Genomic DNA, 27,869 nt, shown 5'->3' with positions numbered 1-27,869 from the left:
ATGGTCCCTTCAAAATGCTTAGAACTTAATGGCCAGTGTGACAGTACAAATAAGTGGGGTCTAAAATGCAATTAGGTTATGAGGAGCCACTTGAGAATGTGACTAAGACCCTTACAGACTTGACAGAGTTGGTCCTCTGGCCCTTTCTGCCTTCTGCCACAGGAAGAAGGGTTTCACCAGCTGCCTGCATCTCCACCTTAGATTTCCTAGCCTCTCAGATGGTGAGAAACATCTGTTCTTTTAAAACTGCCTAGTCTCTGGGTATTCTGTTATGGCAGAATAAAATAGCTTCAAACCTTCTTTCAAAGGAAAATGATAGCAAAAAGCTGCAAGAGAGGCAGTCAAGCATTTGTGCTCTTAATCTTCTGTTGAGGAAGGAATCACTTCATGTCTTTGCCTGTCTCCATTAATTAGCCACATAGATGAAGAAGTTGGACACTTCAGCAAACTGCAAGGTCTCTGCTCATCCACCTGGACAAGTGACCATGTGGAAAGGCATAATGAAAGTGAGGAGCTCAGCTCTGATCTCCACGGGGGGTTATTAAAGGAAATCTTGACAAGTGAAAGTACTCTGAATTCCAATAGCCCTTCTAGTGCCCCTTCTGTTAGGAGGAAGGCACTGTGTATATTTCCATGGAATCAGCACCTGTGTTAGCTTTCTGTTACTACCACAAGCAACTAGGACAAATAACTTGTAAAAAAAAAATAGTGTTATTTTGCTCAGTTCCAGCCCATGATCTAGCCCATGGCTCTATTTTGGACCAGTGGTGAAGCATCACATCATGGTGGAAAGCCTGTGGCAGAGCAAAAACTGATGGCCTCCTGGCCAAGAAACATGCCAAACTGAGGAAGAGACCAGAGTTCCATGATCCCCTTCAAAGACACGAGCCCCTGTCACCCAAAAAACCTCCCACCAGGACCCACCTCTTAAAGTCTGCACCTCCTCCCAATAGCACCTCTCTGAGGACCTACCTCTTAGCACCTGCGCTTAGGGGAGCCAGTCAGCTTTAGCATTATTGCAGAGGCGTAGAGCATTTACACATTCAAATGCTTGTCCCATCGCCTGACAACTAGTAGAGCCACTGAGAACCAGCTTAAGGTATAACTCTAGGGCATCACTTTTTAGCAGATTTCTCTTATCACAGAGAAAAATATCCCTTTGAAATTCCCCAGGTCCTTATTACATTGGATAAAATCTGCCAGCTCTTCCAAATCTTCTGATTTTAAACTTGGCAGCTTGACACAGCGCACATTTTCTTTTTTACCAATAAATAGAATTCTCAGTGTTCTAGACACCTGGGAGATACAGAGGAGCTACAAGGCTCTGTGATTCTTTCCGTAGGCAGGCTGGAGTTGTTTCATCAAGTATTTCTTTATTGCCTAGGTACTCTGAACACCAAGTATCCTTCTTGCCCTCATGTAGGTTAATGTCTAGAGGTAAGAATGGTATTATGGTGCAGGGACAGCTATGTGGCAGGATGTCTTGGGGCCTGGAGGAATACAGAGGAGCCCAGGGCTCAGCGGGAAGAAGGAATGATCTGATTTACCGTTTGAGTTTCACATTTTTTTTTATTTATTTACTTACTTATTCTCCAGCTGAGGATCCATTCTGCTGCCCAATCTGGCCTGAACCTCAGGGCTCAAGTGGTCTTCCTGCCTGAGCCTTCTAAGTAGCTAGAACCACATGTGAACCATGCCTGGCTTCACAGTATTGTGTATTCCCAGACCTATCTCAGACCTATGTATTATTTACTTAATTATACATAAGTCAGATGTAAAGTGGTGAGTTTGTAATTTTGCATTTTCTTAAGTCCTCATATTTATAAAATAGCATGCTAAGCATATTAGTTATTTTATCCTAATATTTAGTAAATGAATACATTCAAATTTTTAAAAATTGAAAAAAAAACCTTAAAAATCAACTCACATACCTCCTATGAAATTGGTGCTCTTGATTGGGGTACAATACTAATGATGCCAGTAAGCTGCTGAGAAATGTTCAGACAAACAAGGAAGCAGGGAATTTGCTTATTTATTTATTTATTTTTAATTAATTAATTAATTTATTTTTAGCAGCATCCTTTTATGTGGAGACTAGAGCACAGCAAGGCCAGAGCAGGGAAGAATGGTTAGCATGTCATTTGTGCTTGTGCCAGAGACAGGATATAAAAGCCCAAATTGGAATAGAAATTTGGGAGGGTTGTTTTGGCAACAGCCTGGCGTGTTAAACACCCACAAAACTCATTGAACACCTAGAAGTCAAGCTGGTGCCTACCCAGAATCACTGCATGAATATAAAAGGAGGGGGACCCATGGTCTTCTCAAGTTGTCCTAGAACACACAGTTAGAACTGGATTTTCTTTTCACCAGAAGATCACAGGGCTTGAGGGAAGTTGTAGGAGCAGAAATGAGCTCAGTGTAGACTAAGACATAATATACTGAAGTAATGTGCCACAAATTATACCAAAGGCCCATGTCCTTCAGGGAAGCTACTGTGGTCACCATTTTACTGACAAGGACACTGAAGTTCAGAAAAAAGAATTTACCTAAGATTGCACTTCACCCTAATGACAGGGCCATTATTTTGGTACCATCTATGTGTACGACACAAAAGGACCTTTCTCTAAATTATGCTGGTCACTGCCGGACAGCATGAGAGCACACTGTGTTCAGATACACACAGGTGGAGCGGTACCCGCTCTACTAAATGTTTTAGTGTACTGTGAAGAAGTAGAAGATGGAGTTCTTTGAATGCTCATGGCCAGACACGAAACAAAGGGACCAGCCTTTGTGTTCTGTAACATGTGCCCAAATGACATCACCTCTAAGAGGGTGAAATGAGAGCAAAGGCTGGCAGACAATCCTGCCTAGGTGCCAGTAGGACATCTTGACCTTAGTCTGGGTCACTGCCAGGACAGATTGAAGAGATGGCAGCGCTTTCAAGGATTCCACACTGTGTAGAAGGCCATCAGAATAAAGCTTCTCCACAACAGGAGGCCTCTGGGGCTTTTCAGTTCCTTTCCATTGGCAAGCTTCCAGATGGTGGAAGCTGGGATAACATGGTGTGACCTCTAGGGAAATTTCCAAAATTTACTTCTCAGTGCTGAGAGGAAGCTAACACAGACAAGCTTGCCTACCTGAGAGTTAAACTTGGGAATAATTATAAAGCACTATGACCTAAGTCACACACGCTCAATCATCACAGTATCTTAAATTATACTCTACTCACTTAGAGTAAGTGGCTCAAAAGCCATCGTAAAATGTTCAAGGTGGAAACCATGGTAACTTTTATTAATTTTCAATTTGAACAACTCCAATCTCAGACATAAAATATTTTCCTTTGAAGTTTTCTTAAGTCTACACAGTGGATGTGAAAATGAAAAGGAGTTATCATTGATGAATGAGTACAGGTTCCTTGAATTCAAAAAAGCAATGGTGAGGATTGCCTTTGGAATTTGATGACAAGATTACAGAATAGAAAACCCACTCTGTTTTTCTTTTTAAATAAATAGCAAAAAAACAAAGCAAAACAAAACAAAGGCAAACAGTAACTTTTAGACATGGTGTTACTGGTGGAAGGGCTTCTGTCTTGTTTCACATTTAATTTTTTTGGGGGGGGTGTTGTTTTGTTTTGTTTTTGAGACACTGTTTCTCTGTGTAACCTCCCTGGCTGTTCTAGAATTCTCTCTGTAATCCGTAGACCAGGCTGGCCTTGAACTCCTAGAGATCCACCTGTCTCTGCCTCCTGAGTGTTGAGATGTGTACTACCACCACCCAGCAACATTTGAATTTCTGATGTAAAGCCAGGCACACTCGCTCATGCCTGGAATTCTAGCATTTAGGAGGTGGAGTTGGATGACCCTTGTGAGACCTAAGCCAGCCTGAGTCACACTGTGAGTTCTGAAGCAGTCAGCTACAGTCTGAGACCCTAGCTCAGAAAACAGACACAAGATAAATGACATAAAATTCGGACGTAAATCAATGAATTTTGACCACAAGTAAACATCAATGAACTGTCTGCTGTTGAAGATACTGCCGTGTTCAGTGGGCCCAGCAGCTGTCAGGTGTTCTGCAGAACAGAGAATGCTGTCTACAGAGCTCACCTGCTAATGAGGGAAGTCCCAAATGCCAGTGCCATTCAAACCCTGGATTGCATCTGTGTGAATCACCTAACGAGATCTTAGTCACAATGGGCACAGATGACATGATGCAGAGGATGCAGAGCCTGAGCACCGTCAAGGTGATGGGGAGTCTACTCAAGCACACATGCACTGTCTTCACAACGAAGGTAATAGAACTGAGAGAGGTACAGTTGTGCATGCCAGTAATTGCAGCTATTCCAGAGGCAGGAGGATTGCTCCAGCTCAAGATTCAGGGCCAAAATGAGCAGTGTAGTGAAAATCCTCTTTCTTAGACTTTTTATTAAAAGAAAACAATATGAGCAAAAAGAAAGAAAAGAGAAAAGCCTGGAACTTTAATTTTAAAACATAGCAAGATCTGAAGACCTATCTGTCTGTCTTGTCTGTCATTCATCTATCCATCTCCCTATGTCCCTATCTATCTATCTATCTCCCTATGTAGACATTTACTCTCTTGTGTCAGTAATAAGAAGTGGGGCCTTTGGGAAATTGCTATGTCTACCCTTTATCTTGTTTCCTGTGCTGACACACCGGGGGGGACACTGACACAGGGCTCTATCTTAGACATAGAGAAGAGGCCCTTGCCAGACACCATTGTGAGTGCCTTGAGGCTGACGTTTCAGACCCCACACTGTGAGATTATACATTTCTCTTCTTTATAAATTCCTCAGTCTCTGGCATTTAATTAGAGCAGCATAAGCAGATTAAGATACTGTCTGTCTATGTATCATTCATCCATCCACCTACCCACATACTCATCCATCATCCACCCATCCATCCATCTACCCACCCACCCATCATCCATCCATCCACCCACCCATCTACTCATCTATCTATCTATTTATCTATCTATCTATCTATCTATCTATCTATCTATCTATCTATCTCTTTATCCTTTACTGACAAACCTAAATCTCTTATTTTTCATAGCATAATTGATTCTCTTCTGTATTCAGTAACACCTCTGCAAGTACACTTCTTTGTGGATAGCTTTATACTTCTTTGTGTGTGGACCTCTATTTTTGGACAAAACTTTCAAAAAAAACTTTACAAAAGACAAATTTCTCCCTAAAAAAAGTTTAAAGCTTTTTCTTAAACAAGATACTGAAAAAACTTTTTTAAATGACTTCATAAAAGCTATTTCTAAGATGTAGTAGATTATTTATTATTTAATATGTGTCTATTGAGGGGTGAGAGTAGAGATCAGTAGTACTTGAATTTTAAAGATTCATGTATCTTGTACTGAGACTACACATACATGCAGCACCTACTAAAACCTAGGTATGCCTAACTCTGGACACACAGATACTGTTGCTTCACCAATGTAAAAGCAAATCACATGTTTTCTTATTGTGATAGTAACTTCTGTTATGAATAGGACCTACACAGACTTGAAGAAAATTCAGACAGCTACTTTTCTATGAGACACAATGGCTGCCATTGAGTTTAGACCTTAGTTCACAGCAGAAAGGAAACCAGGTCCTTGTCAACAGCTTTGTCCATTCTTATTCAGCAATGTCCAGGGCAATGCATTCTGCCCCCAATGCCTCCTTGTTTTAACTTTTGATTGACTTTACAAGACTTAGCAAGGGTTATAGGTAGGAAGACATGGTAACCCTCAGGTCCCCTCTTCCCCCGTTTATACATCCAATGCTAGGCAAGCGGATTTATTGAGAAAAGGATCCTGAAAACTACAAACATAGCCCTACCCCCCAGTTAACCAAAGAGAATCCTTTCCTAAAGAGGGTGTGTTAAATAGCACATGCTCTGATGGTAGGGACTCAATGTGATATTTTTTTAAAATGAGAAAAGTAATAATACATTTCAGAGCCATGCTGACTGTATCTGAACTGGGCATTGTCTAGTTTTAAAAAGTATTGCTAAATGAAAAAAAAGCTAGTTGAAAAATTTCAGACCCAGCAATATCGCATCTATATGTGTTTAAACTTTCCTACACACAGAAAAAAACAAAAAACAAAACCAAACCCACAGCTATAGGTGTAGCAGCTCATGTCTGGAATCTCAGTAGTCTCGGGACAGAGGCAGGAGGATTGCTACAAATCTGAGGTCAGCCTGAGCTACACAGTGAGGCCTAGGACAGCCAGGGCTGTATAGTGAGATTCTATCTCAAAAGACCAAGATGAAACAGAACAAAACTGGCCATAGCAACATGGTGATGGTTTTTGTGATAAGTGTTGCCCAATCTCCATGTCCGAACAGCTTGGCCTCCAGCCTGTGGTGCTGTATGGAGTGGTGGTGGAGTCTTTAAGTGGCCTAAAGGCCTAGAAGAAGGTAGCTACGTTACTGAAACCATGCCCCGAAGGGAGATTGGCACCTTGGTCCCTCCCAGTTTGTCTGATATGCTTTGTGACTGCCTGAAGCTGAACAACCTCCTCTGCCATGTGCTACCACTCTGAACTATTCACCAAAGGCCCAGCGCATTAGCAACAAGTGACAATGGACTCAACTATGAAACAATCTGTCAAAGTAATTAATTATCTCAGGTATTCTGTTATAGCAATGTGAGGCAGACTATACACGTGTATATCCAACCTCAGGTCTTTTATTTCCCTATTTAATTTTTTTTTTTTTTTTTTTTTTTGAGATAGGGTTTCTTCATGTTACAGTCCTGGCTATCCTAGAACTCACTTTGTAGAGCAGGCTGGCCTCGAACTCACAGAGATCTGCCTGCCCCTGCCTCCTGAACACTAGGATTAAAGGCATGTGTCATCATGCCCAGCTTCAATATGTTTTACGCCACTTGGGCTCACTTACTTGTGTAAGTCTCTCCTAGTTTCAGAAACTATCATCACTTAATGATGTAAGGACAGTGACAAGCATGCACACTATCTTCCAACAGCAGACAGCTGAGACCCAAGGCAACCTGGTAAAACATGGAGACTCACTGAGGACATCGCTTTGTTCTGTTCCTGAAGCTTGAACATTTTCTCTGGTTTTCAGGTGTCAATCTTCTCTACACATTAGCAGTTTGGCATAGGAAATGCTGAGAAAATGATTTTACAAAGTATTTTTAAAAATATTTGGATTTGAGAGTCAGCTAGAGAAGACTAGAAGAAAAGACAATTATGCCAGAAGGAAGCTCAATGTGGCTGAGGTCAGGGCACAGCCCAGAGAGGATGGGTGAGTGATGTTTTCTGGGGAATTACCCTAAAGTCAGGAATCACAGCGCTTCAAGGGTTACTAGACCCAATGGTATTATTGAAGATTCCATGGCATAAAGAGGATTTCCATCTGACTGGCAGGAAATAAATGGAAACCTAGTACTTCATTCCCTTGAAGTGGCTCTTTTCTTTGGATCAAATTATTGATATGTGTAGAAAAGTCTGATTCTTGACTAAATATCACTTAATGGGCAATAGATTATTTCTCATAAACCAATACACAAAACACTACTTTCAAAATCCCAGGAGCATTAGTTAATTAGTTCCCTCACTTAAAAGCTGTAATCAGGCTTTTTTTTTGGGGGGGGGTGTCAAAGGCAAACTAAGAAACATATTAGGTGGAATGTATTAATGAGAAAGAACTGATAGATTATTTTAAGTGAAATTCAAGGTATTGTTACAGAATGTCTATGGTAAAGTAGCATCAACCTTGGCCTTACCCTTTAATTTCAAGGCTTCTAATACCTTTGAATCAGCAGTCACATCGCTCACCAGCTTGATTTCGATATTTTGAGACGTTAGTTGGAGCAATTTCTCAAAGAGACGTTGACCCTGGGAAAAATATTCAGAGACAAAAGAAAAGAGAAACCTAAACATTTGCCATTTTGAGTTGGTATAAATAAACCTTTTAAATTTTATGTATTCAGTGTGTAAAAGGCAAGGGCTTCAATGACAGATATTCACAGATGTGTGAAATGCTCTGAGTTTCATGGCTAGAATAGAAACATGAACGTAGATGGCATTCTGTCTTTTCAAGCACCGTGTAATCCAGCAATCTGTAATAACAATTTTAATAACAGGATACAAATTTACTTCCCTTTTGCTTTTAAAGCTGTAGATATCTGCACAAAAGGAGGCAGTGAAAAATATTCAGTAGCCACAGTTTGGCACAGAAAAACCAACTGGTTTTCTAATTTACAAACTGCGCTTTTTAATCTCACTGATCTTTTGTTCCTTCCTTGAAAATACAGACTATACTTACTTCGAAAGGTTTCTTATAAAATGTCAGCAGAGACATTTATGGTCATTGATATACTTCGTCTTGTCTAAAACCTATTTCAATGAATGGAACAAATAGTCTATATATAATATATATATATATATGTTATGTTATATAAATATTTATATAACAAATGTAAAATGCAGGCTTGCTTGGTAAAAGTCTCACAAGCATGTAATCTTTATAAGATTTATTTAAGGTAGATTGAGTGATGGTGGGTCCAGGCATGACCTTATCTCCAGGGATAACTTTGCAATAGTATAGCATTTGTTTTCCCTTTGTGTTTAGATAGACATTTCTTATCTTAAAAAGAAACTGGTCTATTGTTACTGACTTTTCATGTTTGTTTGTATGGACCTCAAACACAAATACCTTCAAAAGGGCCAGCCAGATAATAAGGCTTAGGTTTTAATGGGCCCTAAGTGCACCATTAAGCTTACCTCATCTTGATAAAAAACCTTTGTTGGTAATAATTATTTATAAAGGATTTGGTGATTGGGAGGAGTTGATGAAGCAAATGAGGATGCAAATGGGGATTCAAATGAGCATGCAAATGAGGATGCAAATGAGGACCCAAGCAGTGATTCCTGAAAAACCTCCTTATGGAGGAAAAAGATTAAAGATTAAAAGTCTAACTAACACTCCAAGGAGCTGGTATGACAGCTGACAGCAGAAACGGGTGTCTGGCACCTCTAGTCTGGAGCTGGCTGGCAGCCAAAGGTCCATATCCCTTGGGTTCTGGAGGCCACCCTTTGCCATGCAGCCTGTTAGTAGAGGTTAAGGTTGGCCAGTGTGGCGCTTACCTCAGACTCTCAAAGTTCTCAGTACCCCAGAGCCTGGGGGAAGTCACTTCACCCCTAGCACACAGTATGGGGAACACATAATTGACAGATGCAAGTGCCTTTTAACAAGGCCTAAAAAGAAAGGAAAGTGGCGGAGGGTGACCGCCAGCTGCTGGTTTGTTGCTCTTGGTACGCAAGGCTATTTTTTTTTCTTAGAATTTATCTTTTGTGTTTATTTGTGAATGTGTGAGCAGGAGCCACTGTGCTACATGTACACAGGGGTTGGCAGAAGCTAGTGGAAGCTATCAGATGTCCTGGCGCTTAGTTACAGGTGGTTGTGAGCTGTCGGACATGGGTGCTGGGAACCAAACGGGACTCTAGAAGAGCAGCAAGTGCTCTTAACCACTGAGCCACCTCTCCACTCCCCTTGGTGTGTGATTTTAAGTGAGGGCATAGGCAACTAGAAGCTTCATACACAATACGAGAGCACACCCATATTGTGGAGCTTAGGACTCTTTCTGTTCCACATAAGCAACTCGTCCTTGTCAGCTTTGGCCCATGTTGTGCCTGCCACACACTGCTGAAGGTCTAGTGCTGTCTGCGTGGTGTAGATTGCTACCCCACCTCTCCCCCTGGTCAACATGGATTCACATGAGTTGGTTGTATTTTCCCCTTTCACACAAAAACCCACTTCGTGTCTTGGCAATATCCTATAGATAGTGGGCCAGTGGTTTTTTTGTTTGTTTTTTTCCTCTTAAGTTAATTCTTCTAAAATTTTAGCTAACTAGCCGGGCGGTGGTGGCACACACCTTTAATCCCAGCACTCGGGACGCAGAGCCAGGCAGATCTCTGAGTTTGAGGCCAGCCTGGGCTACAGAATGAGTTCCAGGAAAGGTGCAAAGCTACACTGTCTTGAAAAAAAAAATAGTTAACAAAACATATTTAGGACAAATAAAACAGAAGTTGTCACCCAACTGTCTTCATTGTTGACCCTGTACCTTAAGTTTATTCTCCTTGTGTTCCTTTATGCAATTTGAACCAAAGACCAGAAATCTGACACAGGAATGAAAACAGAAACTCTGAAACCTATAGACACAGGCAGGCTGCCATTAGATGAAGCTGCTTTCCCCCTTCAGTGTGTGGTGATGACTCATGCTGGGGAGTCTGATCTGTTCAACCGTAGCACTCACTGTGATGAACTTGGGTTTGTAGAACCCAAGTGCTTGGGCTTGAGTGAAACTTCTATTAAGTCATCTGTTTCTGACGTGTTAAGTTCCTGCCCCAACATTTTTCATTTTTGTTACAACATTTAGGATGTACCAACTTTCTCTCTCTCTCTCTCTCTCTCTCTCTCTCTCTCTCTCTCTCTCTCTCTCTCTCTCTCTCTCTCTCTGTGTGTGTGTGTGTGTGTGTGTGTGTGTGTGTGTGTTGGGGAGGATATTCATGTGCCTATGGTGGGGGTACACATGTCTGTGTGTGTGTATATATGAAAACTCAATGTCAGTTTGGGTTGTCGTTCTTCAGATACCAGTTACCTCGATTTTTAAAATTGTTTTTGAGACAGAGGCAAGGCAGGCTGGCCAGCAAGCCATGGAAATCCACCTATTTCTGTTTCCCCGGTGCTGGAAGTACAAACACATGCCACTATGCTCAGCTGTAGTGGCTCTTCAGGAGAGGAGCAGGATTTATATATCCTGTGGGGAGATCATTCCCCACTGCACCCCAACTCCCAGTATCACCTGACTCCCCTGAGCAATCAGGATATGTTTCCCTCCAGAGCTGAGATGTCCTAGCAGCTCCAGTTGCCAGAGCTGTCCTAGCAGCTCAAGGTATTGCCTGACTCCCCTGAGCAGTCAGGATACCTTTCCCCAGAGTTGCAACACTGGCTTACAGAGTTGGTGTTGTTTTCAATGTCTCATTACTTGCAGCAAGTGATTTTAGACCTGGCCACCACATTTTGCTCACATGTACACACCTTGTTCTGAGTCAGGGGCATGAATGGGTCACAAAGGAAAAGTAAAGCACTGCTGTAAAAGTAAATCTACAGGCTGTGCATTCAGCTGAGCCTGTAGGAGTTAATTACATTGGAAGTCCACAATGTAGTAGGGCTGATTACAATGTTTTTCTTAGACGTCAGTTAACTCTGAACAGGTCATCCACAGACTATGTAAGCAGAATGAGTACATAGTCATAAATAATCTCATAGTGTATTATTAACTTGGTTATAGGTTGGGTGAAAGGTAGACGTTTTAAGTAGAATTTCTCAGAAAATCCAATCCCACAGCAGCAGAGTTAGAGTCTGGGGGTCAAAGTCACTTTACTCAAAGGATCCAAAATTGTTTGTTCTCCAAGAAGCAAGGAAGGCACCAAGGGAACACCGTCAGGTCTAGGACTGAGATGAAGGAGTTGATGGGAAGCTGGTCTCCATTTGCTCCAATAGAGTACCAGTAAATCCCTCCAATTTACCTTCCTATACCTGGGAGGAAAAGGCTACAACATTTTGATAAAGAGGAGTATCAGTACATTTAAGTGGATCCAGCAAAAAGGCATGAATGCTTGAGCATCACCATGGCTTGAGTATTGAGTGTCCTCCAGAGTCTCATATGTTACTGTTCAGGTCTCCTACAGGAGGAGAGGGGTACATGAAGAGGTGGAGACTAATGAGAGATCTTCACATCTCTGTGATGTGCCTTGAAGGGAGGGGGAAGACAGCCTTTTCCCTTTTTCTTTCCACTGTCCGTCCAACAGCTGAGTAGTACTGACCTGCCTAAAGCTTCTAGACAGTAGAGCCAACTGATCCTGGCTTACACTTTGCAATACTGTGAGTCAAAATAAATATCCAGTCTTTATAAATTTACTATCACAGATATTCATCCAAAGGATGGGAAGCTGACTGACACATACATAGTGGGTACCCAATGATGCAGAAGCCAGAAGCCAGGACCAGATACAGTGGGAGTTCTCCAAGTTGGTGAGATGTGATGGGATGGATGGAAACTAAGCACTAACTTAGATGATCAAAGGACGCTATAGCCATGGTTCAGGCTCAAGCTAGTGGCCTGAGGACAAAGTGTTGAAAGTATTTCCAAGAATCTATGTGCATGCATGTACACATGTACATGAATACATGTATGTTCATACATATGTATACATGTATACACACACAAACAGAAGGAGGATAATCTGATAGGCAGAGGGAATATTCAGCTAATCAATGCACTGGAAGAAATAAGTAGATGAACTAAGTCTGAAGAAATAGAAAAACAAAACTATCCAATTTAGGAAAGACATAAACCTAAGAAAAGCTGAAACACATTTGATGGTAGAGAAATACCTGGATCTCTCTGTAAAACAGCTGGACATCAAAGACTGAAATTCTTATATGCCTCTGGCCAAGTGAAAGAATAAAGTTACTCAGAAAGGAATCTGAGTGGCAAGGAACCAGCTGGCCACAGCACTGAGTTCCTTCCAGTGGACAGATGACAGCCAAGAATCCTGTGCCCATGCAATAACTTTACATGTGGGGGTGAAAGAGAGACATATTTGCAGGTATGTAGAGATTTAGCAACTATCCTGTGTTGGGGGTTATTCGATCACACTGTGAATCCTGAGTTTGCAGAAAGACAAGCTCGTTGGAAGATGCCAGCAAGAAGAGAAGGCTAGCTAGGTACTACTCAACCTCTCTGAGCTAGCAAGTTTTCACCCCAGACTTTGAGTCTCGGGTTTTATTTATAAATAGAACAAAAGAGATTTAGTTAAAGCTACCTTCAGCAGCAGCAGTAGAGCCAGTGGGAAAAAAACTCCCGCCAGGCCACTGCCAGAAAAGCAGGCAGGTAGCTGCAGAGTTGTAATTGCTGGCTGAGATAGCAGTAGATGAAGGTGCAGCCACTGTGCCCAAGTTAAAACAACACGTTGGGCACCAGTCCTGCCTGTGTACCCTATATGAGGAACAGCTTTAAGGAAGGACACCAGCCAAATAGAAACAAAACAAAATAAAACAAAGGCCTCTGAACACCGGAAAAGAAGAAGGAGGGAAAAACAAATGAGTGGGGCACAATATTTTCTGTATTAATATTTAATACATTTTCTAAATTAAGATTCTTAGTAGAAGAAATACATTATGTAAAACAGGAGCAGGTGCATCAGGGACCCTGAAACAATAGACTGAAAAAAATTGAAATTTCTCCTGGGAATCCAAGCAGGGTGAATCTTGGTGCCAGAGGAGCAGCTGTCTCCTGTGTAATGAATCTGTGTGTGTGTGTGTGTGTGTGTGTGTGTGTGTGTGTGTGTGTGTAAAATATCAAGCATCCAAAACTTTTTTGATAGGCACAGAGGGACAATTTGGCTTTTCTTTTATTTTGGTGTTGTTTTTCAGATATTTTATAGCAAAAGGCTATTGCCAATACAATGAAAAAAAATGTCCAATTGTCCTTTTTAAAAGAAAGTACTGAGCCACAGACATTGGTGCACACCCATTATTTTTGTACTCAGTCAGTAGAGGCAGGGGGGTTGCTGCAAATTCGAGGTCACCTATGGATATCTCGTGAGACCTGGTCTCAACTCAAAACATCAAGCCCCCAATGGCAAATCAAACAACAGAAGAAGGAAAGGAAGAAAGGAAGAACTGAAAGGAGAATTATTGTAAGATAGAAGGTGCATGGAGGGGAGAAGAGAGAACAACCAACCAACCAACCAAAGCCCCGAGGCTCGTGGAAGGCGAGCTTAGCCTCCAACTTCATCCAGAGAATTAGGGAGAATGCTGCTGGAGCCACGATTTATTGACTCCTACGTTACTGGCTTCGGCAGAAATCACACAGGTTAAAGGCCTGCCAAGAGCGTTATTTACGCATTTGTCTCAGAATAATGATCTCCCTGGGAAATATACTGGAATACAAGCAAGAGCCTAATCCTAATTAGTCAACAGATGGGGAGAGAGGAGCATGGAGAAGCAGCAGAGAGCATCCAGAAAGAATAGACTGGGGGAGGACAGAATCCACAGGGGTCTGAGAGCTGCTGAGCAGCAAGGGGCAGAGGCAGGCCTTTCTAGGTGCATTCTCTTGCAGCTTCTTGGGTGGCTGGTCTCCCAACCCTGAGTATTCATAGGTGGTCTGGGGTCCCCTTTGTTGTACTTCCAAGTTTTACTACTGAGCATTTGTTTTCATATTTTCAGCAAACAGCACAGCTCCTTCATAAATGTCTGCTCAGTGAAGGCACATTCAAAAGCGTTTGTTGTCATATTTTTTTAAATGGGAGAAGGCTGACATAAGTAAGTATTTGCTCAGCGTTGATGGTGTGGAGCTGGGGAGAGATGCTATTTTTGAAGCAAGAGGCACTCTTCATCTTCGGCTATGCTAGCTTATGCTGACACTGCACCAGGAACTCCGCTGAAATTGTGTTTGGTCTGGAGATGACAGTTCTCAGGAGGCATTTACGGTTTGACCTCAACCCACCGCTCCCTGCTCGTCTTGGCCACATGCTAGACAATCAAGTCACAGGGATAAATACCACCCAGGCTCCAGAGTCCAGGAATCCATGGGTTACTCAAATGTAAGCTGCTGTCTAGTCACTGAGAGAATGACTGTAATACATAGGATTAAACTGAAGTGGACAAAAATCAGGCCAACAAGCGAGGTGGGGAAGGGCCCAACCTGCGGCTGTCTTAAAACATGAACCATGTTTATTAGACTGGCACATCTTCTTCAGCAATTCTCAATCTTGGCTGCCCGGTGGACTCCTCTAATCATTTTTAAGGTTGGCCTCTTTCCAAATGTTCTAATATAAAAGTGCTCTGGGGGGGTGGAGGAGCACACCTATCTATTTTCAAGGCCCCCAGGTTATTCCTGGCTGTCATGGTTGGGAACCAGGAGTGGGGATTGGGGATCTACAGAGGAAAAAGCACATTTGTCCTTCTCCTTTCTTCATATAAATCTGAAGGACAATGTAAAGTCATATTCTGGGTAAGACCTTGGCCTCCTCTCACAAAGGCTAAAGTCTGTGGGCAACCAGATATTATTTCTGTTTACAATAATTTGGAGTTGGGTGTCCACTAAATTTAACGTCCCACATGTAAAAACAGAAGTAGTGTCTTTTTAAACTGTTTCATAAGTATTAAATCAAATTCACAAAGCAATGTGAGGCAGACATTGGCATATATGTTTCATAGATGAGGAAATAAGACTCAGAGGAGTTATGGCATTTGTTCAATGCGGTCACAACTATTAAACCACTAGGTATATCAAATACATCAAATGCCAAATCCTATAGCTATGGTATGCTGAAGGTCCCCCAGGGCTCCCTGCAGTCAGCCGCATATGCCATAGTGAGAAGACTGTGCTTATCTTAGTCGTTTTTTCATATTCTAACAGAATATAAAGGCAAACATGGATTTATTTATGTGGCTTTTAATTTTGGAGCTTCTATGAACAATGGATCCTTAACTTTTGGCTCCCAATGGAACAGCACCTCAGAGTGGGAATACATGTTTGAAGAAGCCACTCACCATATGAGCCATGAGTCAGAAGCAAAGAAAAAAATTTAACATTCCAGAATCCTCTTTGAGGGCCGGGGTCATACCCTCAGTGACCTAAGGACTTCATACTAGCCTCTTAGACCTCAAAGGTTCTGATACTTGGTAAGGCTTGAGACTGTCACCATGATAATGTAGATAGCCCTGAGGGGCACTGAGTTCAGTGAAATCAGTCAGTCATAGAAATAAGAACACTGATGGTCTCCCTCATAAGCGGAGTCTAAGAAAACAAACCTCATAGAAGTTGAGAATACACACAGTGGTTACCAGAGACTGGAGTGTAATGTGAATCTTAAGAGGTCTTATAATAAAAAAATCCCATAACCAGATATTGGAGTAAATGCTGAAAGATCAAAGAGACAAAGGAACAAGCCACAGCCACCACCTCTTACCCCACCAACTCCTCAGCCTGAAAAAGCCTCAGTTTCTGTCTCCTCATGCCTCATATACCTTTCTCTGCCCAGCCATCATTTCCTGGAATTGAAGGCATGTGTGCTTCCCAGTACTGGGATTAAATGTGTACCACCACTATCTGGCTCTGTTTTCTCTTCTAGACTGAGTCAATCTCATGTAATCCAGGGATGCTTTGAACTCACAGAGATCCATATGGATCTCTGCCTCCTGAGTGCTAGGATAAAGGTATGTGCCACCACTGCCTGGCCTCTAAGTTTAATCTAGTGGCTTGTTCTGTTCTCTGATCTTCAGGCAAATTTTATTAGGGTATACAATATATCACCACATTTCCCCCTTTTTTGTCTAAAATAATAAAAGAAGGTTATAACTAATATAAGAAAAACTATATACAATAAGTATATACAATATATACAGTCAAGAATTACATTAACAATGTCCAGTCCATAAACATATGACAGATTCAGAAAAAATACCCCATTATTTATCCTATTTTGGTGAGTCCAAAATGTACCTAATTCATTTTCTATCCAACTTGTGTTACTAACGGAAAACTGTCTTTTGATGTCTTTCATCTTTTACTTTACACCTCTTTAGTGAGTTTCTTTTCTGAATTTGTTAACAAGGAAACCTATAACTGTCTAGTCTTAAACTCCCTCAGAGACCCAAAAAGGAAATAACATTTACTGAGTAAGCAGGAAGTGCAAACAAGCAACTTCCAAAAAATGTGAGAAATGACAGAAACAGCTGGCTGCCTGAACAGTCAGCCAAGGTTCCTCTGCAATGTTGAGGCATTCATCTTTGGCCTACAGGCCCAGCATATCTGACAGACCTATCTGCGAAGCAGGATATTCTGAAGGGCTGTTCTACTTTGTCATGGCAAGGTTCGACAGTCCTTTCTTTTGTGTCCTGCTTGTCCATTTGGACAGCACACTGTCAGCAGTCAAGGCAAGGGCATTTTCTTGCTAGTGGCTAACTTTTGCTACAAAGAAAGTAAATTCCACATGGTTTCTTCATTGCCCACCATCTTCTCTGAAGTAGATTGGTGCTGCCAGGAGTAGACATGTCTCATTGTCATAAAAAAGGAAGAATCTATATTATTAAAATATCTTAAATGCCATATTTTGTAGATCTCTGAAGTGTTTGAAGATGATCTGTCTATCTAAAACATATCTGTTTGACCTTGAAAACATACCTAATATGACTATAAGTTCGATTGTAATAGGTGACTAACTACTAACTTGCATTTCCTTATATCCTAATTAGTTGGTAATAACTTTCAAGGACTAGAAAATTGTTAAATGAGTTATATAGGTACAATACCTTGAACAGGCTTAGAAACGTATGTATAGTATATTCTAACAAAAATAATCTCAAATTTTATCAGTATACAAAATTTGTATACAGTATATAAAAATCCAATCCAATGTAAAATATTTAAAACTAGTAGTTGCTTTTTAAAAGTAGATTCAATAATCTACCCTTTTATCCTATTCTCCGTCCAGTGTGTGTGTGTGTGTGTGTGTGTGTGTGTGTAGATATAAAAATTAGAGTAGATTCAATAATCTACCCTTTTATCCTATTCTCCCTCCAGTGTATATATATATATATATATATATATATATATATATATATATATTATACTATTTTAATAATCTACCTTTTATCTTTGGAATAATGTTGGTGGTGTAGGGGGCAAGGGGACCAACAAGACCAATAGGTATAATTCCATTGTTTGGCAAGAGAAACAAGTTCTGTGTTTCATGGGTGAATATAATTAGCACTAATGCTTTAATTACCTCAGTATAGCTACAAGAATTTGGATGTATTTGCCACCAAGAAATGACAGAAGAAATGGATATGCTAATTGCTCTGCGCTGATCATTACTTCACATATATTAATCCATATATCATACTGTGCCTCATAAATATGTATAAATATGTGCCAGTCAAAAATATCTTAAACAGAAGAGATAATAAATCTATAACCTCTAATACTTCTAAAAAGTAGAATTCTTCTGGGTTCCAGAAAGAGTTATTTATTATGAAGTGGATCCTGACTATGTATACTAGAGGCTGAAGAGACACCGCAAGACTTGAAGGAGGAATGGAGACCAACCAAGGGCAATGGGGACAGACACTGAAAGGGAGGAGGGCTTAGAGAGTCACTGACGATGGAGAATTGAGGAGATGGAAACCAGGAACAAGGGGAACTGGAGTTCACAGATCCACAGATGATGCCACTAGTTGCTAGCCATTATGGGCTAATAGGAAAAGCAATTACAACACAAAATGTCAGTATCACTTATGAATACATCATAGAATGGTTGTGAAACGAGCATGCCAAGGAGAAGCTTTACCAGTTAGAGGAAGCAAAGGCTCTTGGTCACTGGCTGAACCACAGCAAGAGTCAGCTGGAACATTCCTACTGCAAGGAAGGAATGGGTGAGCTACCACGGGGGCCCTGGAGGTAGGAGGCCACCATGGGCATAGCCTCATGAGTCAGGACAGCAGGGTACATCCTACCTGTGCTGTGTAGCATGGGCCGGCCTCAAGTCCTCCCTCCTGTTCATTGAGATTATAGGCATGTGCCACCAAGCCTGGCTTGTTTTGATTTTAATCTCAGCAAATATAGACTGAGTTTGGAGATTGTTTTCTAATAAAATCGCACTTTTCCAAGATCAATGTGCCAAAAATATTACAGGATAAAAACTTTATGTGATGGTTAATTTTATGTCAACTTGATATAAGCTATCTTAACTGAGGAAAACTTCACTAAGAAAATATCCCCACCAGATCAGCCTATGGACAAATCAATGGGGCATCTTTTCTTCTTGACTGGTGATTGATGCAGCAGGATCCAACTCATTGTAAGAGTATACCACCCCTGGGCATGTATTTCTGGGTTGTATACTGAAGCAGGCTGTGCAAACCATAGGGTACAAGCCAATAAACAGCATTCCTCCATGCCTCCCAGTTCCTGCCTTGAGCTCATGACCCAGCTTTGTTCAATAATGGACTATGAAATAGAACCATAAATTGAAATAAACCTTATCATCTCCACCCCCTAAAAGAAAAAAAAAACTTTCCAGATAATGACTGGTGAATCCACAGAAAAGTAAAATGAAGCTTATAGAATTCTGAAGAACTCATATTTTTGCTTGTGAGCCTAGCCTTTAACAGCTGAGCCATCTCTCTAGCTCAGGGGAACAGGAAGAAGCAGAGTGCTAGAGAGGTCCCCAGAAATCCACAAAGGTATCTCCACTATAGACTATTAGCAATGGTCGAGAGAGTGCCTGAGCTGAACTGCTCTGGTGATCAGATGGCTGAACACCCTAACTGTCGTACTAGAAATCTCATCCAGTGTCTGATGGAAGCGGATGCAGAGATTCACGGCCAGGTCCCAGGTGGAGATCCAAGAGTCCAATGGGCAAGAGAGAGGAGGGATTGTATGAGCGAGAGATATTGAGACCATGATTGGAAAAAGCACAGGGACAAATAGCCAAACTAGTGGAAACGCATGAACTGTGAACTAATGGCTGAGGAGCCCCCAACTGGATCAGGCCCTCTGATAAGTGGGACATTTGATTAGCTTGAACTGTTTAGGAGGCCCCCAGGCAGTGGGACCGGGACCTGTCCTTAGTGCATGAGCTGGCTTTTTGGAACCTAGGGCCTATGCTGAGACACTTTGCTAAGCCTTGGTGCAGGGAGGAAGAGACTGGACCTGCCTCGGCTGAGTCTACCAGGCTGGGCTGACTCCCCAGGGGAGACCTTGCCTTGGAGGAAGTAGGAAAGGGGGGTGGATTGGGGGGAGGGCTGGTGGGTGGGAGGAGGGAGGACAGGGGAATCCATGGCTGATATGTGAAATTAAGTTAATTATAAAATAAAAATATTAAATAAAAAATATTTATATAAAAAAAGAATTCTTAAGAACAGGCTTTTGGGGGTGTTGATTGGGGTATATGTTTCAGATCTTTACCAAAACTGAGATGGACCCTGACTTCCTGAACATCAAAGATTGGGAAGATGTTCTTCAGGAAATGAGTTCATCAAAGCCTAACATAGAGATGGGTGAAAGACTGTGTTTGTGCTCTCACTGTCTCTCTGCCTCTGTCTCTGTCTCTCTCCTTCCCCGCCCATGTGTGTGTGCACATGCATAAAAATCTGTAACAAATACATAAAATGAAGGTCAGAATTTCCCACATCATGATGGTTTATCTAATCCTCCTCTCCCTAGGGTCTCACTGTTGCCTTTTTACGGATAATCATCCAGTTTCTGCCAGAGGGAAGCCTTGAACTCATTACTGGTTAACAGTATTAAACTGACTGGAACAAGAGTTGTGGTGTATGCACAGATGGGTGAATGTAAAATGATGACATTTAGGGTAGTAATAAGCACACGCATAGGTTCTAACTCAATCTATAGTATCTGCTACCACTCTGGCTTTGATGCTGAGGAAATGGAGGCACAGAACAGTCCTGGATCCCAGTCAAAGTCACACAGCTGATAAATAGGAAAATCCTACAGATTTTCTGAGAGCTGCTAACCATTTAATGTGTGGAGACAGGACCGAGCTGTACTTTGCAAACGACCTTCTGGATCATTGCGCTCCCTTATTCCTCATTAACTCCACCAGATCCTGTGTAATTTAAAAACAATCCAAAATTTCCAAAATCAAACAATTTCAATGTATCATCAGTTGGCAATCACGCCAATTGGGAGCTCTCTGGGAGGCCAGCATCTAATTGATTTCACATAAATGCATCTCTTCAACATTCCATTGTTTCAGCTCATTAATTATTTCATTTGGTGCCTCACAGTGAAGTCAGAAAGAACTGGTACTCTCACTGCATGAGTTAGGTAGATCTACTGATCAGCCTCCAGCTGCCACATTACCTGGCTTTTCCCAAAAAGTCTTGATTTCATAAAATCCTGTCACTTAATCTCATAAATTAGCAATCAAAATGTCCTGTAAATGTTAATATCATGTTGGCTAAGGTCATCATCATCCTGGCAGAAAGAAATAAACTCCCTTTTCCTGACCAAACATTTTCATTAATTGTAGGTGTGGTCACCACGACACTTCAGGTTCCACTAACGGTCAGCTGGGCAAACCACAGGAGGAAACAGACACAAAGGTTGACGACCCCAGTGAGGTGTAGGGAGGACAAAATGGGGGTGTTAGGGCGGGATTCAAAAGAGCATTGCTGAAGCTTGGGGACAGCTCTGTGGGTGCTTTTGGTGTAAACATGGTTACCTGTGCTCAATCCCCAGGACTCACATGAAAATCTGGGCGTGGTAGAACACCACTGTAATTCCAGGGCTGGGGAAGCTGACAAAGGCAGATCCCTGGGGCCCATTGGCCCAGCAGTCCCGCCTCATCATCATTGAGGTGACCTATTCAGAGACCCTGTCTTCATAAATAGGGTATATAGTATTTAAGGAATGATGCCTGAGGTTGACCTCTGGCCTTCCACAGACAAGCACACATACAAACATGCACCCTTACACACACACACACACACACACACACACACACACACACACACGCATGCATGCATACAGCAGCCCTTTGGAGACAGATACATAATACATTTTTAATCAACTCCCATCTCCATGCAGTATTTTTGCAAAGCCCACATTCATCACTCCTGCTGATAACAGCCGTCATTCATTCTTACAAGCTCACCTCTCATCTAGAGGAGACACAGATCCCAGAGACCATGCTTATTTGTGTCTGTCTGCTGCTGAGCTGGTTGCCTGCCACTGTCTACACTTTCTCCGTGTATTTTGCTTTCAGCTGCATTGTAATAAATAGATAGGTGCTTTGGGTTATACTTCCTATTCATCTCGCTGCTGTTTATGGTCCCCTCGAGCACTTTGCAGGCTCTGTTAGTTTAGAAATAACTGCCATGTGTGACTATTCTCCATTAAATAAAAGGTAGCTTCTTTAAAAGAGAGAAAAGGGGACAGAAGATGTGGGACAGCCCTCAGTTGGTAGAGGGCTTGCCTAGCACGCATGAGGCCCCGGGTTCAATCCCCAGCACTGAATAGATGTGGTGGCTTATGTCAACAATTCCATCACTTGAAGGGTGAAGGCAAGAGGACCAGACATTCAGGATCGGCTTGGCTACACAGCAGGTTTGAGGGCAGCCTAAGATACATGAGACTCTGTCCCCCAAAACCAAAGTAAACAAAATCTATCATTGTAACAAAGAATATACAGGAAACTTGATGGTTTTATGTGAAAAGAAGATGAAACTTCTTATGAGAGAAGAATACGGGCTGAGGATGTAGCTCTTCAGCAGTTGAACACTTTCCTGGCATGCCCAAGCCCCTGGGTTCCATTCCCAGCACAGAGGAAAATACACAGACAGACATAGCTTATGAGATGAGCAGACTGGAAAACAGCTTGTAAAGAACTAGATCCTAGCTAGGCATAGTGGCACATGACTTAAATTCCAGCACTTGGTAAGCAGAGATAGGACCTCAATGAATTCAAGGCCAGTCAGATCTGCAGAACAAGTTCCAGGACAGCCAGGGCTGCCTAGAAAGACCCTGTCTCAAAACCAACAAACAAAATACAAATGAAGAAACAAAATCACCACAACAAGATCCTAGAACACACTCCTGCTTCTAAAGTTGTAAAATTCAAGATATGTGTTTTGCTGGATCTCACCTCACCAGAGACTAATGGCTGATGTGTTCTCCTTTCCATTCCTTCAGAGTATAAGTGCCCATGATCATCTCATCCCTGCCTTGACACTGTGTTTTTGGAGTGTCATTAGGGCATATGAACAGTCTTTTAAGCCCATGTTTCTAGAGCAAGAGAATTGCGCATGCAGGTCCAGAGCAGTGATCCTTTCACAACAGGGATTCAATTGCATTTCAAGGAATGCAGTGGTTTGTATTTTGCATGTGGAAGGGAATGAATTGCTGTGGTCAGAAAGAGGCCTGTGGTGTATCATTTCCAAAGATGGCAACCAACTGGTTCTCTCAGTTCTTGGATGTGTCTCTTCTCATCATATGTGTATGGCTTGCTTAAACTAATAAGTATGATGGAGGCAGCAATCTGGAGTGCCAGGCCCCAGGTTAACAAGCCTCTGAGCTTCTGTTCTTTTTCTTTTATGGATCTAACTTGGGTCCATTCACAGAATTCTAAGAGAGACCCAGTGAGAGACCCGAATACTCCACACATTTCATCCCCCAATTACTGGCTGTCAAACCCTACCCCAAACCACAAATAAGTAAGTGATCTTTGTCTTCCCAGTCACTAAATTGTGGGTGATAGATTATGCAGCAATAAACCCTGAAACACATGCTTAAATGGTAGAAGTAGCAACACACTGAACACAGTATAACTTAATAAATTTACTCAAAGACTTCAGTATGACCATTGTGATTTTTATTTGCTTTTACTTATTTTCTGATAACCATTACTTAAAAATAGTTCAAGTGGTATAATTGGATGAGTAACAGACTTTAGGACAGCAGTAAATAGTGATGATAAGTTCTGCCAACATAATTTGTATGTTAAGCAAAAAACCTAATTTGACCCATGACCCGTAAAGGACATTTAAATATAGGCCAATGGTCATACACATGGATAGGAGCTCAATGAAAACCACCATGATTTTTACCAACATAAATAAAAAGATATTAAAAATTATAAGAATCTTTTTTGTTTTTACTTCAGACCATTAATTCAGAAATTATCTTTTTCTTATCTGCCCCAAAATGACAAAAATATACACTGTCTTAGGAAGTTTGACTTGGTTATTTAAGAAGTTAGCTCAGAGGTCATGAAGAGGAATTGTATAACATGACACAATTTGACCAAATACATGTCTCAGCGGGCATATAGATGTGTAAGCATACATACTACATGGAGCAGAATTCTAGGCCATGCTGTTGAAAGGTGCTATGATGTGGGTGGCATCCTTGCAGCCATGCTTCTTAGCAGCTCTGTATAGAGAGCCTCTTGTAGACAAAGATGAAAGATGGTTTTGCCCTGAAAAAAACTGGGTTGCTTGTAGTAGGCTGAATAAAACATGAGTAACAATGGAACAGCTACCTAAATGCATAAGCACGTAACTGTCCATGAGCTCTAGTGGAAGGTGGAATTGGAAAACTGAGCTGGTCTAGTCCTATTGAGGGTAAAGACAGTAAGGAGTGTAACATGCACATAAAACCATCCAAGTTGTAGAGGATGTGCCTTACCTGACATGCTGACGGGTGGGTGTGGTTAAGGTCCCAATGGGAAGACACTATGTCAACTGATTTTTTGGCCATGTTGAGTAAGTTCATCCAGCCTTGGAAAAGCGGTAAGTGAAATGGGGCATCTTCAGAGTAGTTAAGGCCTTCAGGAATGTTTTCCACAAGGGCGATTCTTAGAAAAGATGTTGAAAAACAAACAAATAAAAGCTAGTCAGATTTGAAGCCATTGATCTTTCTTCATACATGCATACAGGGAAACATGGAAAGTGCTCTTTGTTTTCCAGTTATATTTTTCCTAACAATTTCTGTTTGTCTATCAAAGGCCTCTTACATATTCCCTACTCTGACCCAAGGGGTTTTGAAAATTGATGTTTTTCTTTAGCACTCACTCATATTTCAGAAAAATCTAGTACATGCCACTAATACTGTTTTAAATTAGTCTTGAAAATGAAAATATGCCAGTGCTTCCTATAAAAGTATTTTCTTCAGAAACATATTCCTAATGTTTCCCCTGGAACAATCCAATTTTCCTATAAGATACTTTTCCCGGAAGCTGTTTGAGAGATGAATTAAAATTTTCATATCTGCAGTGTCTTATACAATGTTGGATATATATTGGAATTCAATAAATGTAGTTATTGCGGCTTAACACTTCTATTGGTGCCTCCCAGCTGAAGGAGAAAAGCAGCACTGAGAAGAAAGTGATAAACTTCCTGGTTCAGAGCTTCAGTGAAGTCAGAGATAGAGAATGTGTAAATGATGGTAATAGTCACAGCTTAGACGATTGCCAATCAACAGCATTCTGGCGATCTTTCTGCTTCCATATTTTTAGTATAATGGAAACATGTCTACGGTGGGCACCCATCTTTGGCGTTGTCCTTCAAAGTACTTTTTCCAGTACTGATTTAGGTGACACATAGATTCTTTGTTGTTGTTGTTGTTGTTGTTTATTTTTGAGATTGCATTTTAACTACATTTCTCCCTTTCCCTTCCTCCCTCCAAGCCCTCTCATACACCCTTCCCCACTCTCCTTCAAATTCACAGGCCCTTTTCCATCAGTTATTATTAGAGACACATAGAATCTTAATGAAAGGATGAATAATTTGTTTCCAGTTTACTAAATGTATATTCTTCTATAAATGGAGAAATCCTCAACCTCATGAAATCATGTGTTAAATGTTTCCAGAACAATAATCTGGTTTATTCACAGTTGAATGCTCAGAGCCAGGTAGGTGCACAGTGGGGGGCCAGAATGGAGCTCAGTGGTGAATCATGTACTTATTGTGCATGAGGCTATGGGTTGATTTTAGTATCACACCACACACACACACACACACACACACACACACACACACCTTTACCACACAATCAGAATTCCATAAATAATTATGAAATGATAATTTTTAGTTTTCAACACCTAATTCAGTAAATTATTAACTGGTATTCTTTTTGAGACTCCATTTATCTATATTCAGAAATAATAAAAACAACATTGCTAACAAAATGGTTTTGTACAGTAGATGAAGCTATAATATCAGAACTAGACTGAGGTTTGGGTATGTGGCCCAAGACATTCTCAATGTTGTAGTGCAATCACTCCACTCCTACCTACAAACTTGCTAATGTTTGTTGATTTCCTAATAGGGAAGGACAATCAAATCACAACACGTAACACAGAAATGCTCTTGACAATGGCTGTCATATAAATGAATAAAGATTTTTAAATTAAAAAATGGCTGAAGCCTGGCGGTGGTGGCGCACGCCTTTAATCCCAGCACTCGGGAGGCAGAGGCAGGCGGATCTCTGTGAGTTCAAGGCCAGCCTGGGCTACCAAGTGAGTTCCAGGAAAGGCGCAAAGCTACACAGAGAAACCCTGTCTTGAAAAACCAAAAAAAAAAAAAAAAAAAAAAATGGCTGAGCATGATAGTACATGCCTACAATTCAAGTACTTAGGAAGCAAAAGGATTGGGAGATCAAAGTCAGTGTGCGATATACAGTGAGACTCCTGTATTCAAAAATAAGAGAGAGAAAAAAAGAAAAAAATTAAAAGTAAAAAACAGTGACAGCCATTGTCAAGAGCTCTCAAGATGACGTCACTGCTTTGGAACTATGGGAATGTCCCACCTTGTCATTTCAGGAGTATTTACTGCAAGATCACGTTTCTACATCAGAAGTTTGTTTCTGAAACATATTTTGATAACTTTATTTCAACCTTATTGGAATTCCTCACAATAATTTGTATTTTAACTTATGCATCTGAGGGAAAGATCAGACTTGACAGCTTTATCGTGGGCTCTCTGGCATGGTTAAGAAGCTCTCCTTAGATGGATGAACCTTTGGATCATTGATCATTGATGGGCACTGATCCCCTTTTCTTTATTTTACACAGCTTTATTTCCTTAATGTCTGAGGTCTTGGCAATGAAAGAGATTTTCAAGAGAATTGGGTCAAAGCCAAATCTGGTAATGCCTGATTGTTTTGGTCAGTAGAGGAGGAGAGACAAGGGAAAGACAGGAAGAAAGTATTGGAGAGAGTTGAAGAGAGGGAAAGTAAAAATTCCCTGGGATGCCAGGAAAACCAACTTCACTTTTACTTTTAATGAATATCAGTTCATGAATTTAGAGTAAAAATGTAAGTGGAGACAGCACTCAGAGTGAGGAGATCAAGTTTTGGTTTGGTAACGAATTCCAGGGGATCATCCCCAAATAGTGACCAGTCTTCTTGGTCCTTTACTGAAGGTCTTGGTTGCTCCCTCTGTGTTTACTTACTATTCCCAGCCAGGAAAGGTGCCTAGAAATCAGCTTTGAAATGATTTGACTTATTGCTGCGGCCTATTATTTTATTTCCTTTTACAACCAACAGCTGGCTACTCTCCAGGGGCCCTGTCTAATTAGTCGACACTTTGAACTCATTTACAAGCCATTACCATCCCTGCCATGTCCCATGAAAGGAAAGAAAGAAGGAGGCAGAGCTCATTAAAATGCACCTGTGGGCAAATCCCTGCCAGGGCTGCTCTGTCTCTAGGAGAATTCAGCCTAAGGCCCCAGCACCTACATACACACACACACACACACACACACACACACACACACACACACACACACAAAACCAGGGAGGAAAGGGTGGGAGGACAGATGCAGCCAAAATCTAATGTCTCTTTTCACTGTGCTTTAGAATAAGCTGTGCATGATGGGAACTGTGGAAGCCAAGGGAGCTAGAAGGAACGGATGTAAGAAAAAGACTATTTGCCTTCTATTACCTTGGTAGTAAATTTAAAACAGATGTCCTTTATTGATAGCGCATATTTATTCTGTAAACTTGTTCTGATCATCAACATTTTAAAACTAGGAACAAAGACTGTACATTCTTGTGTGTGTGTGTGTGTGTGTGTGTGTGTGTGTGTGTGTGTGTGTGTGTGTGTTTGTCTGTGTCTCTCTCTGTATGAAGTAAGGAACACGCTCCATTGGCCCAAGTTTGCCTCCTCAGTACCTGTATGAAACTGGTACAAAGTGACATCTGCAGTTGCTAGCTTTAACAGGTGTTCTAAGTGTTAGTCTGAACTATGTTGTTTTCTTTTTGTTGTTGTTGTTGTTTGGTTTTGGTTTCTTCAA

The 27,869-nt window shown here is 41.3% G+C and overlaps 1 protein-coding gene across 1 annotated transcript in view; it reads right to left on the bottom strand.

The window, feature by feature from the left end:
* Pld5 (phospholipase D family member 5) overlaps window positions 1–27,869 on the bottom strand; it is a 216,312-nt gene that overhangs the window by 107,363 nt on the left and 81,080 nt on the right. Inside the window, exons 3-4 of the mRNA XM_059281047.1 lie at window positions 24,262–24,430; window positions 7,762–7,873 (exon numbers count right to left, since the gene is read on the bottom strand). Coding sequence (XP_059137030.1) covers window positions 7,762–7,873; window positions 24,262–24,430 — 281 coding nt within the window. The remainder of the gene's footprint in view (window positions 1–7,761; window positions 7,874–24,261; window positions 24,431–27,869) is intronic.

This window comes from Peromyscus eremicus, chromosome 15, assembly GCF_949786415.1.
Source record: "Peromyscus eremicus chromosome 15, PerEre_H2_v1, whole genome shotgun sequence".
Classification (NCBI taxonomy): Eukaryota; Metazoa; Chordata; class Mammalia; order Rodentia; family Cricetidae; genus Peromyscus; species Peromyscus eremicus.
This window is presented reverse-complemented; position numbering and strand designations above follow the sequence as displayed.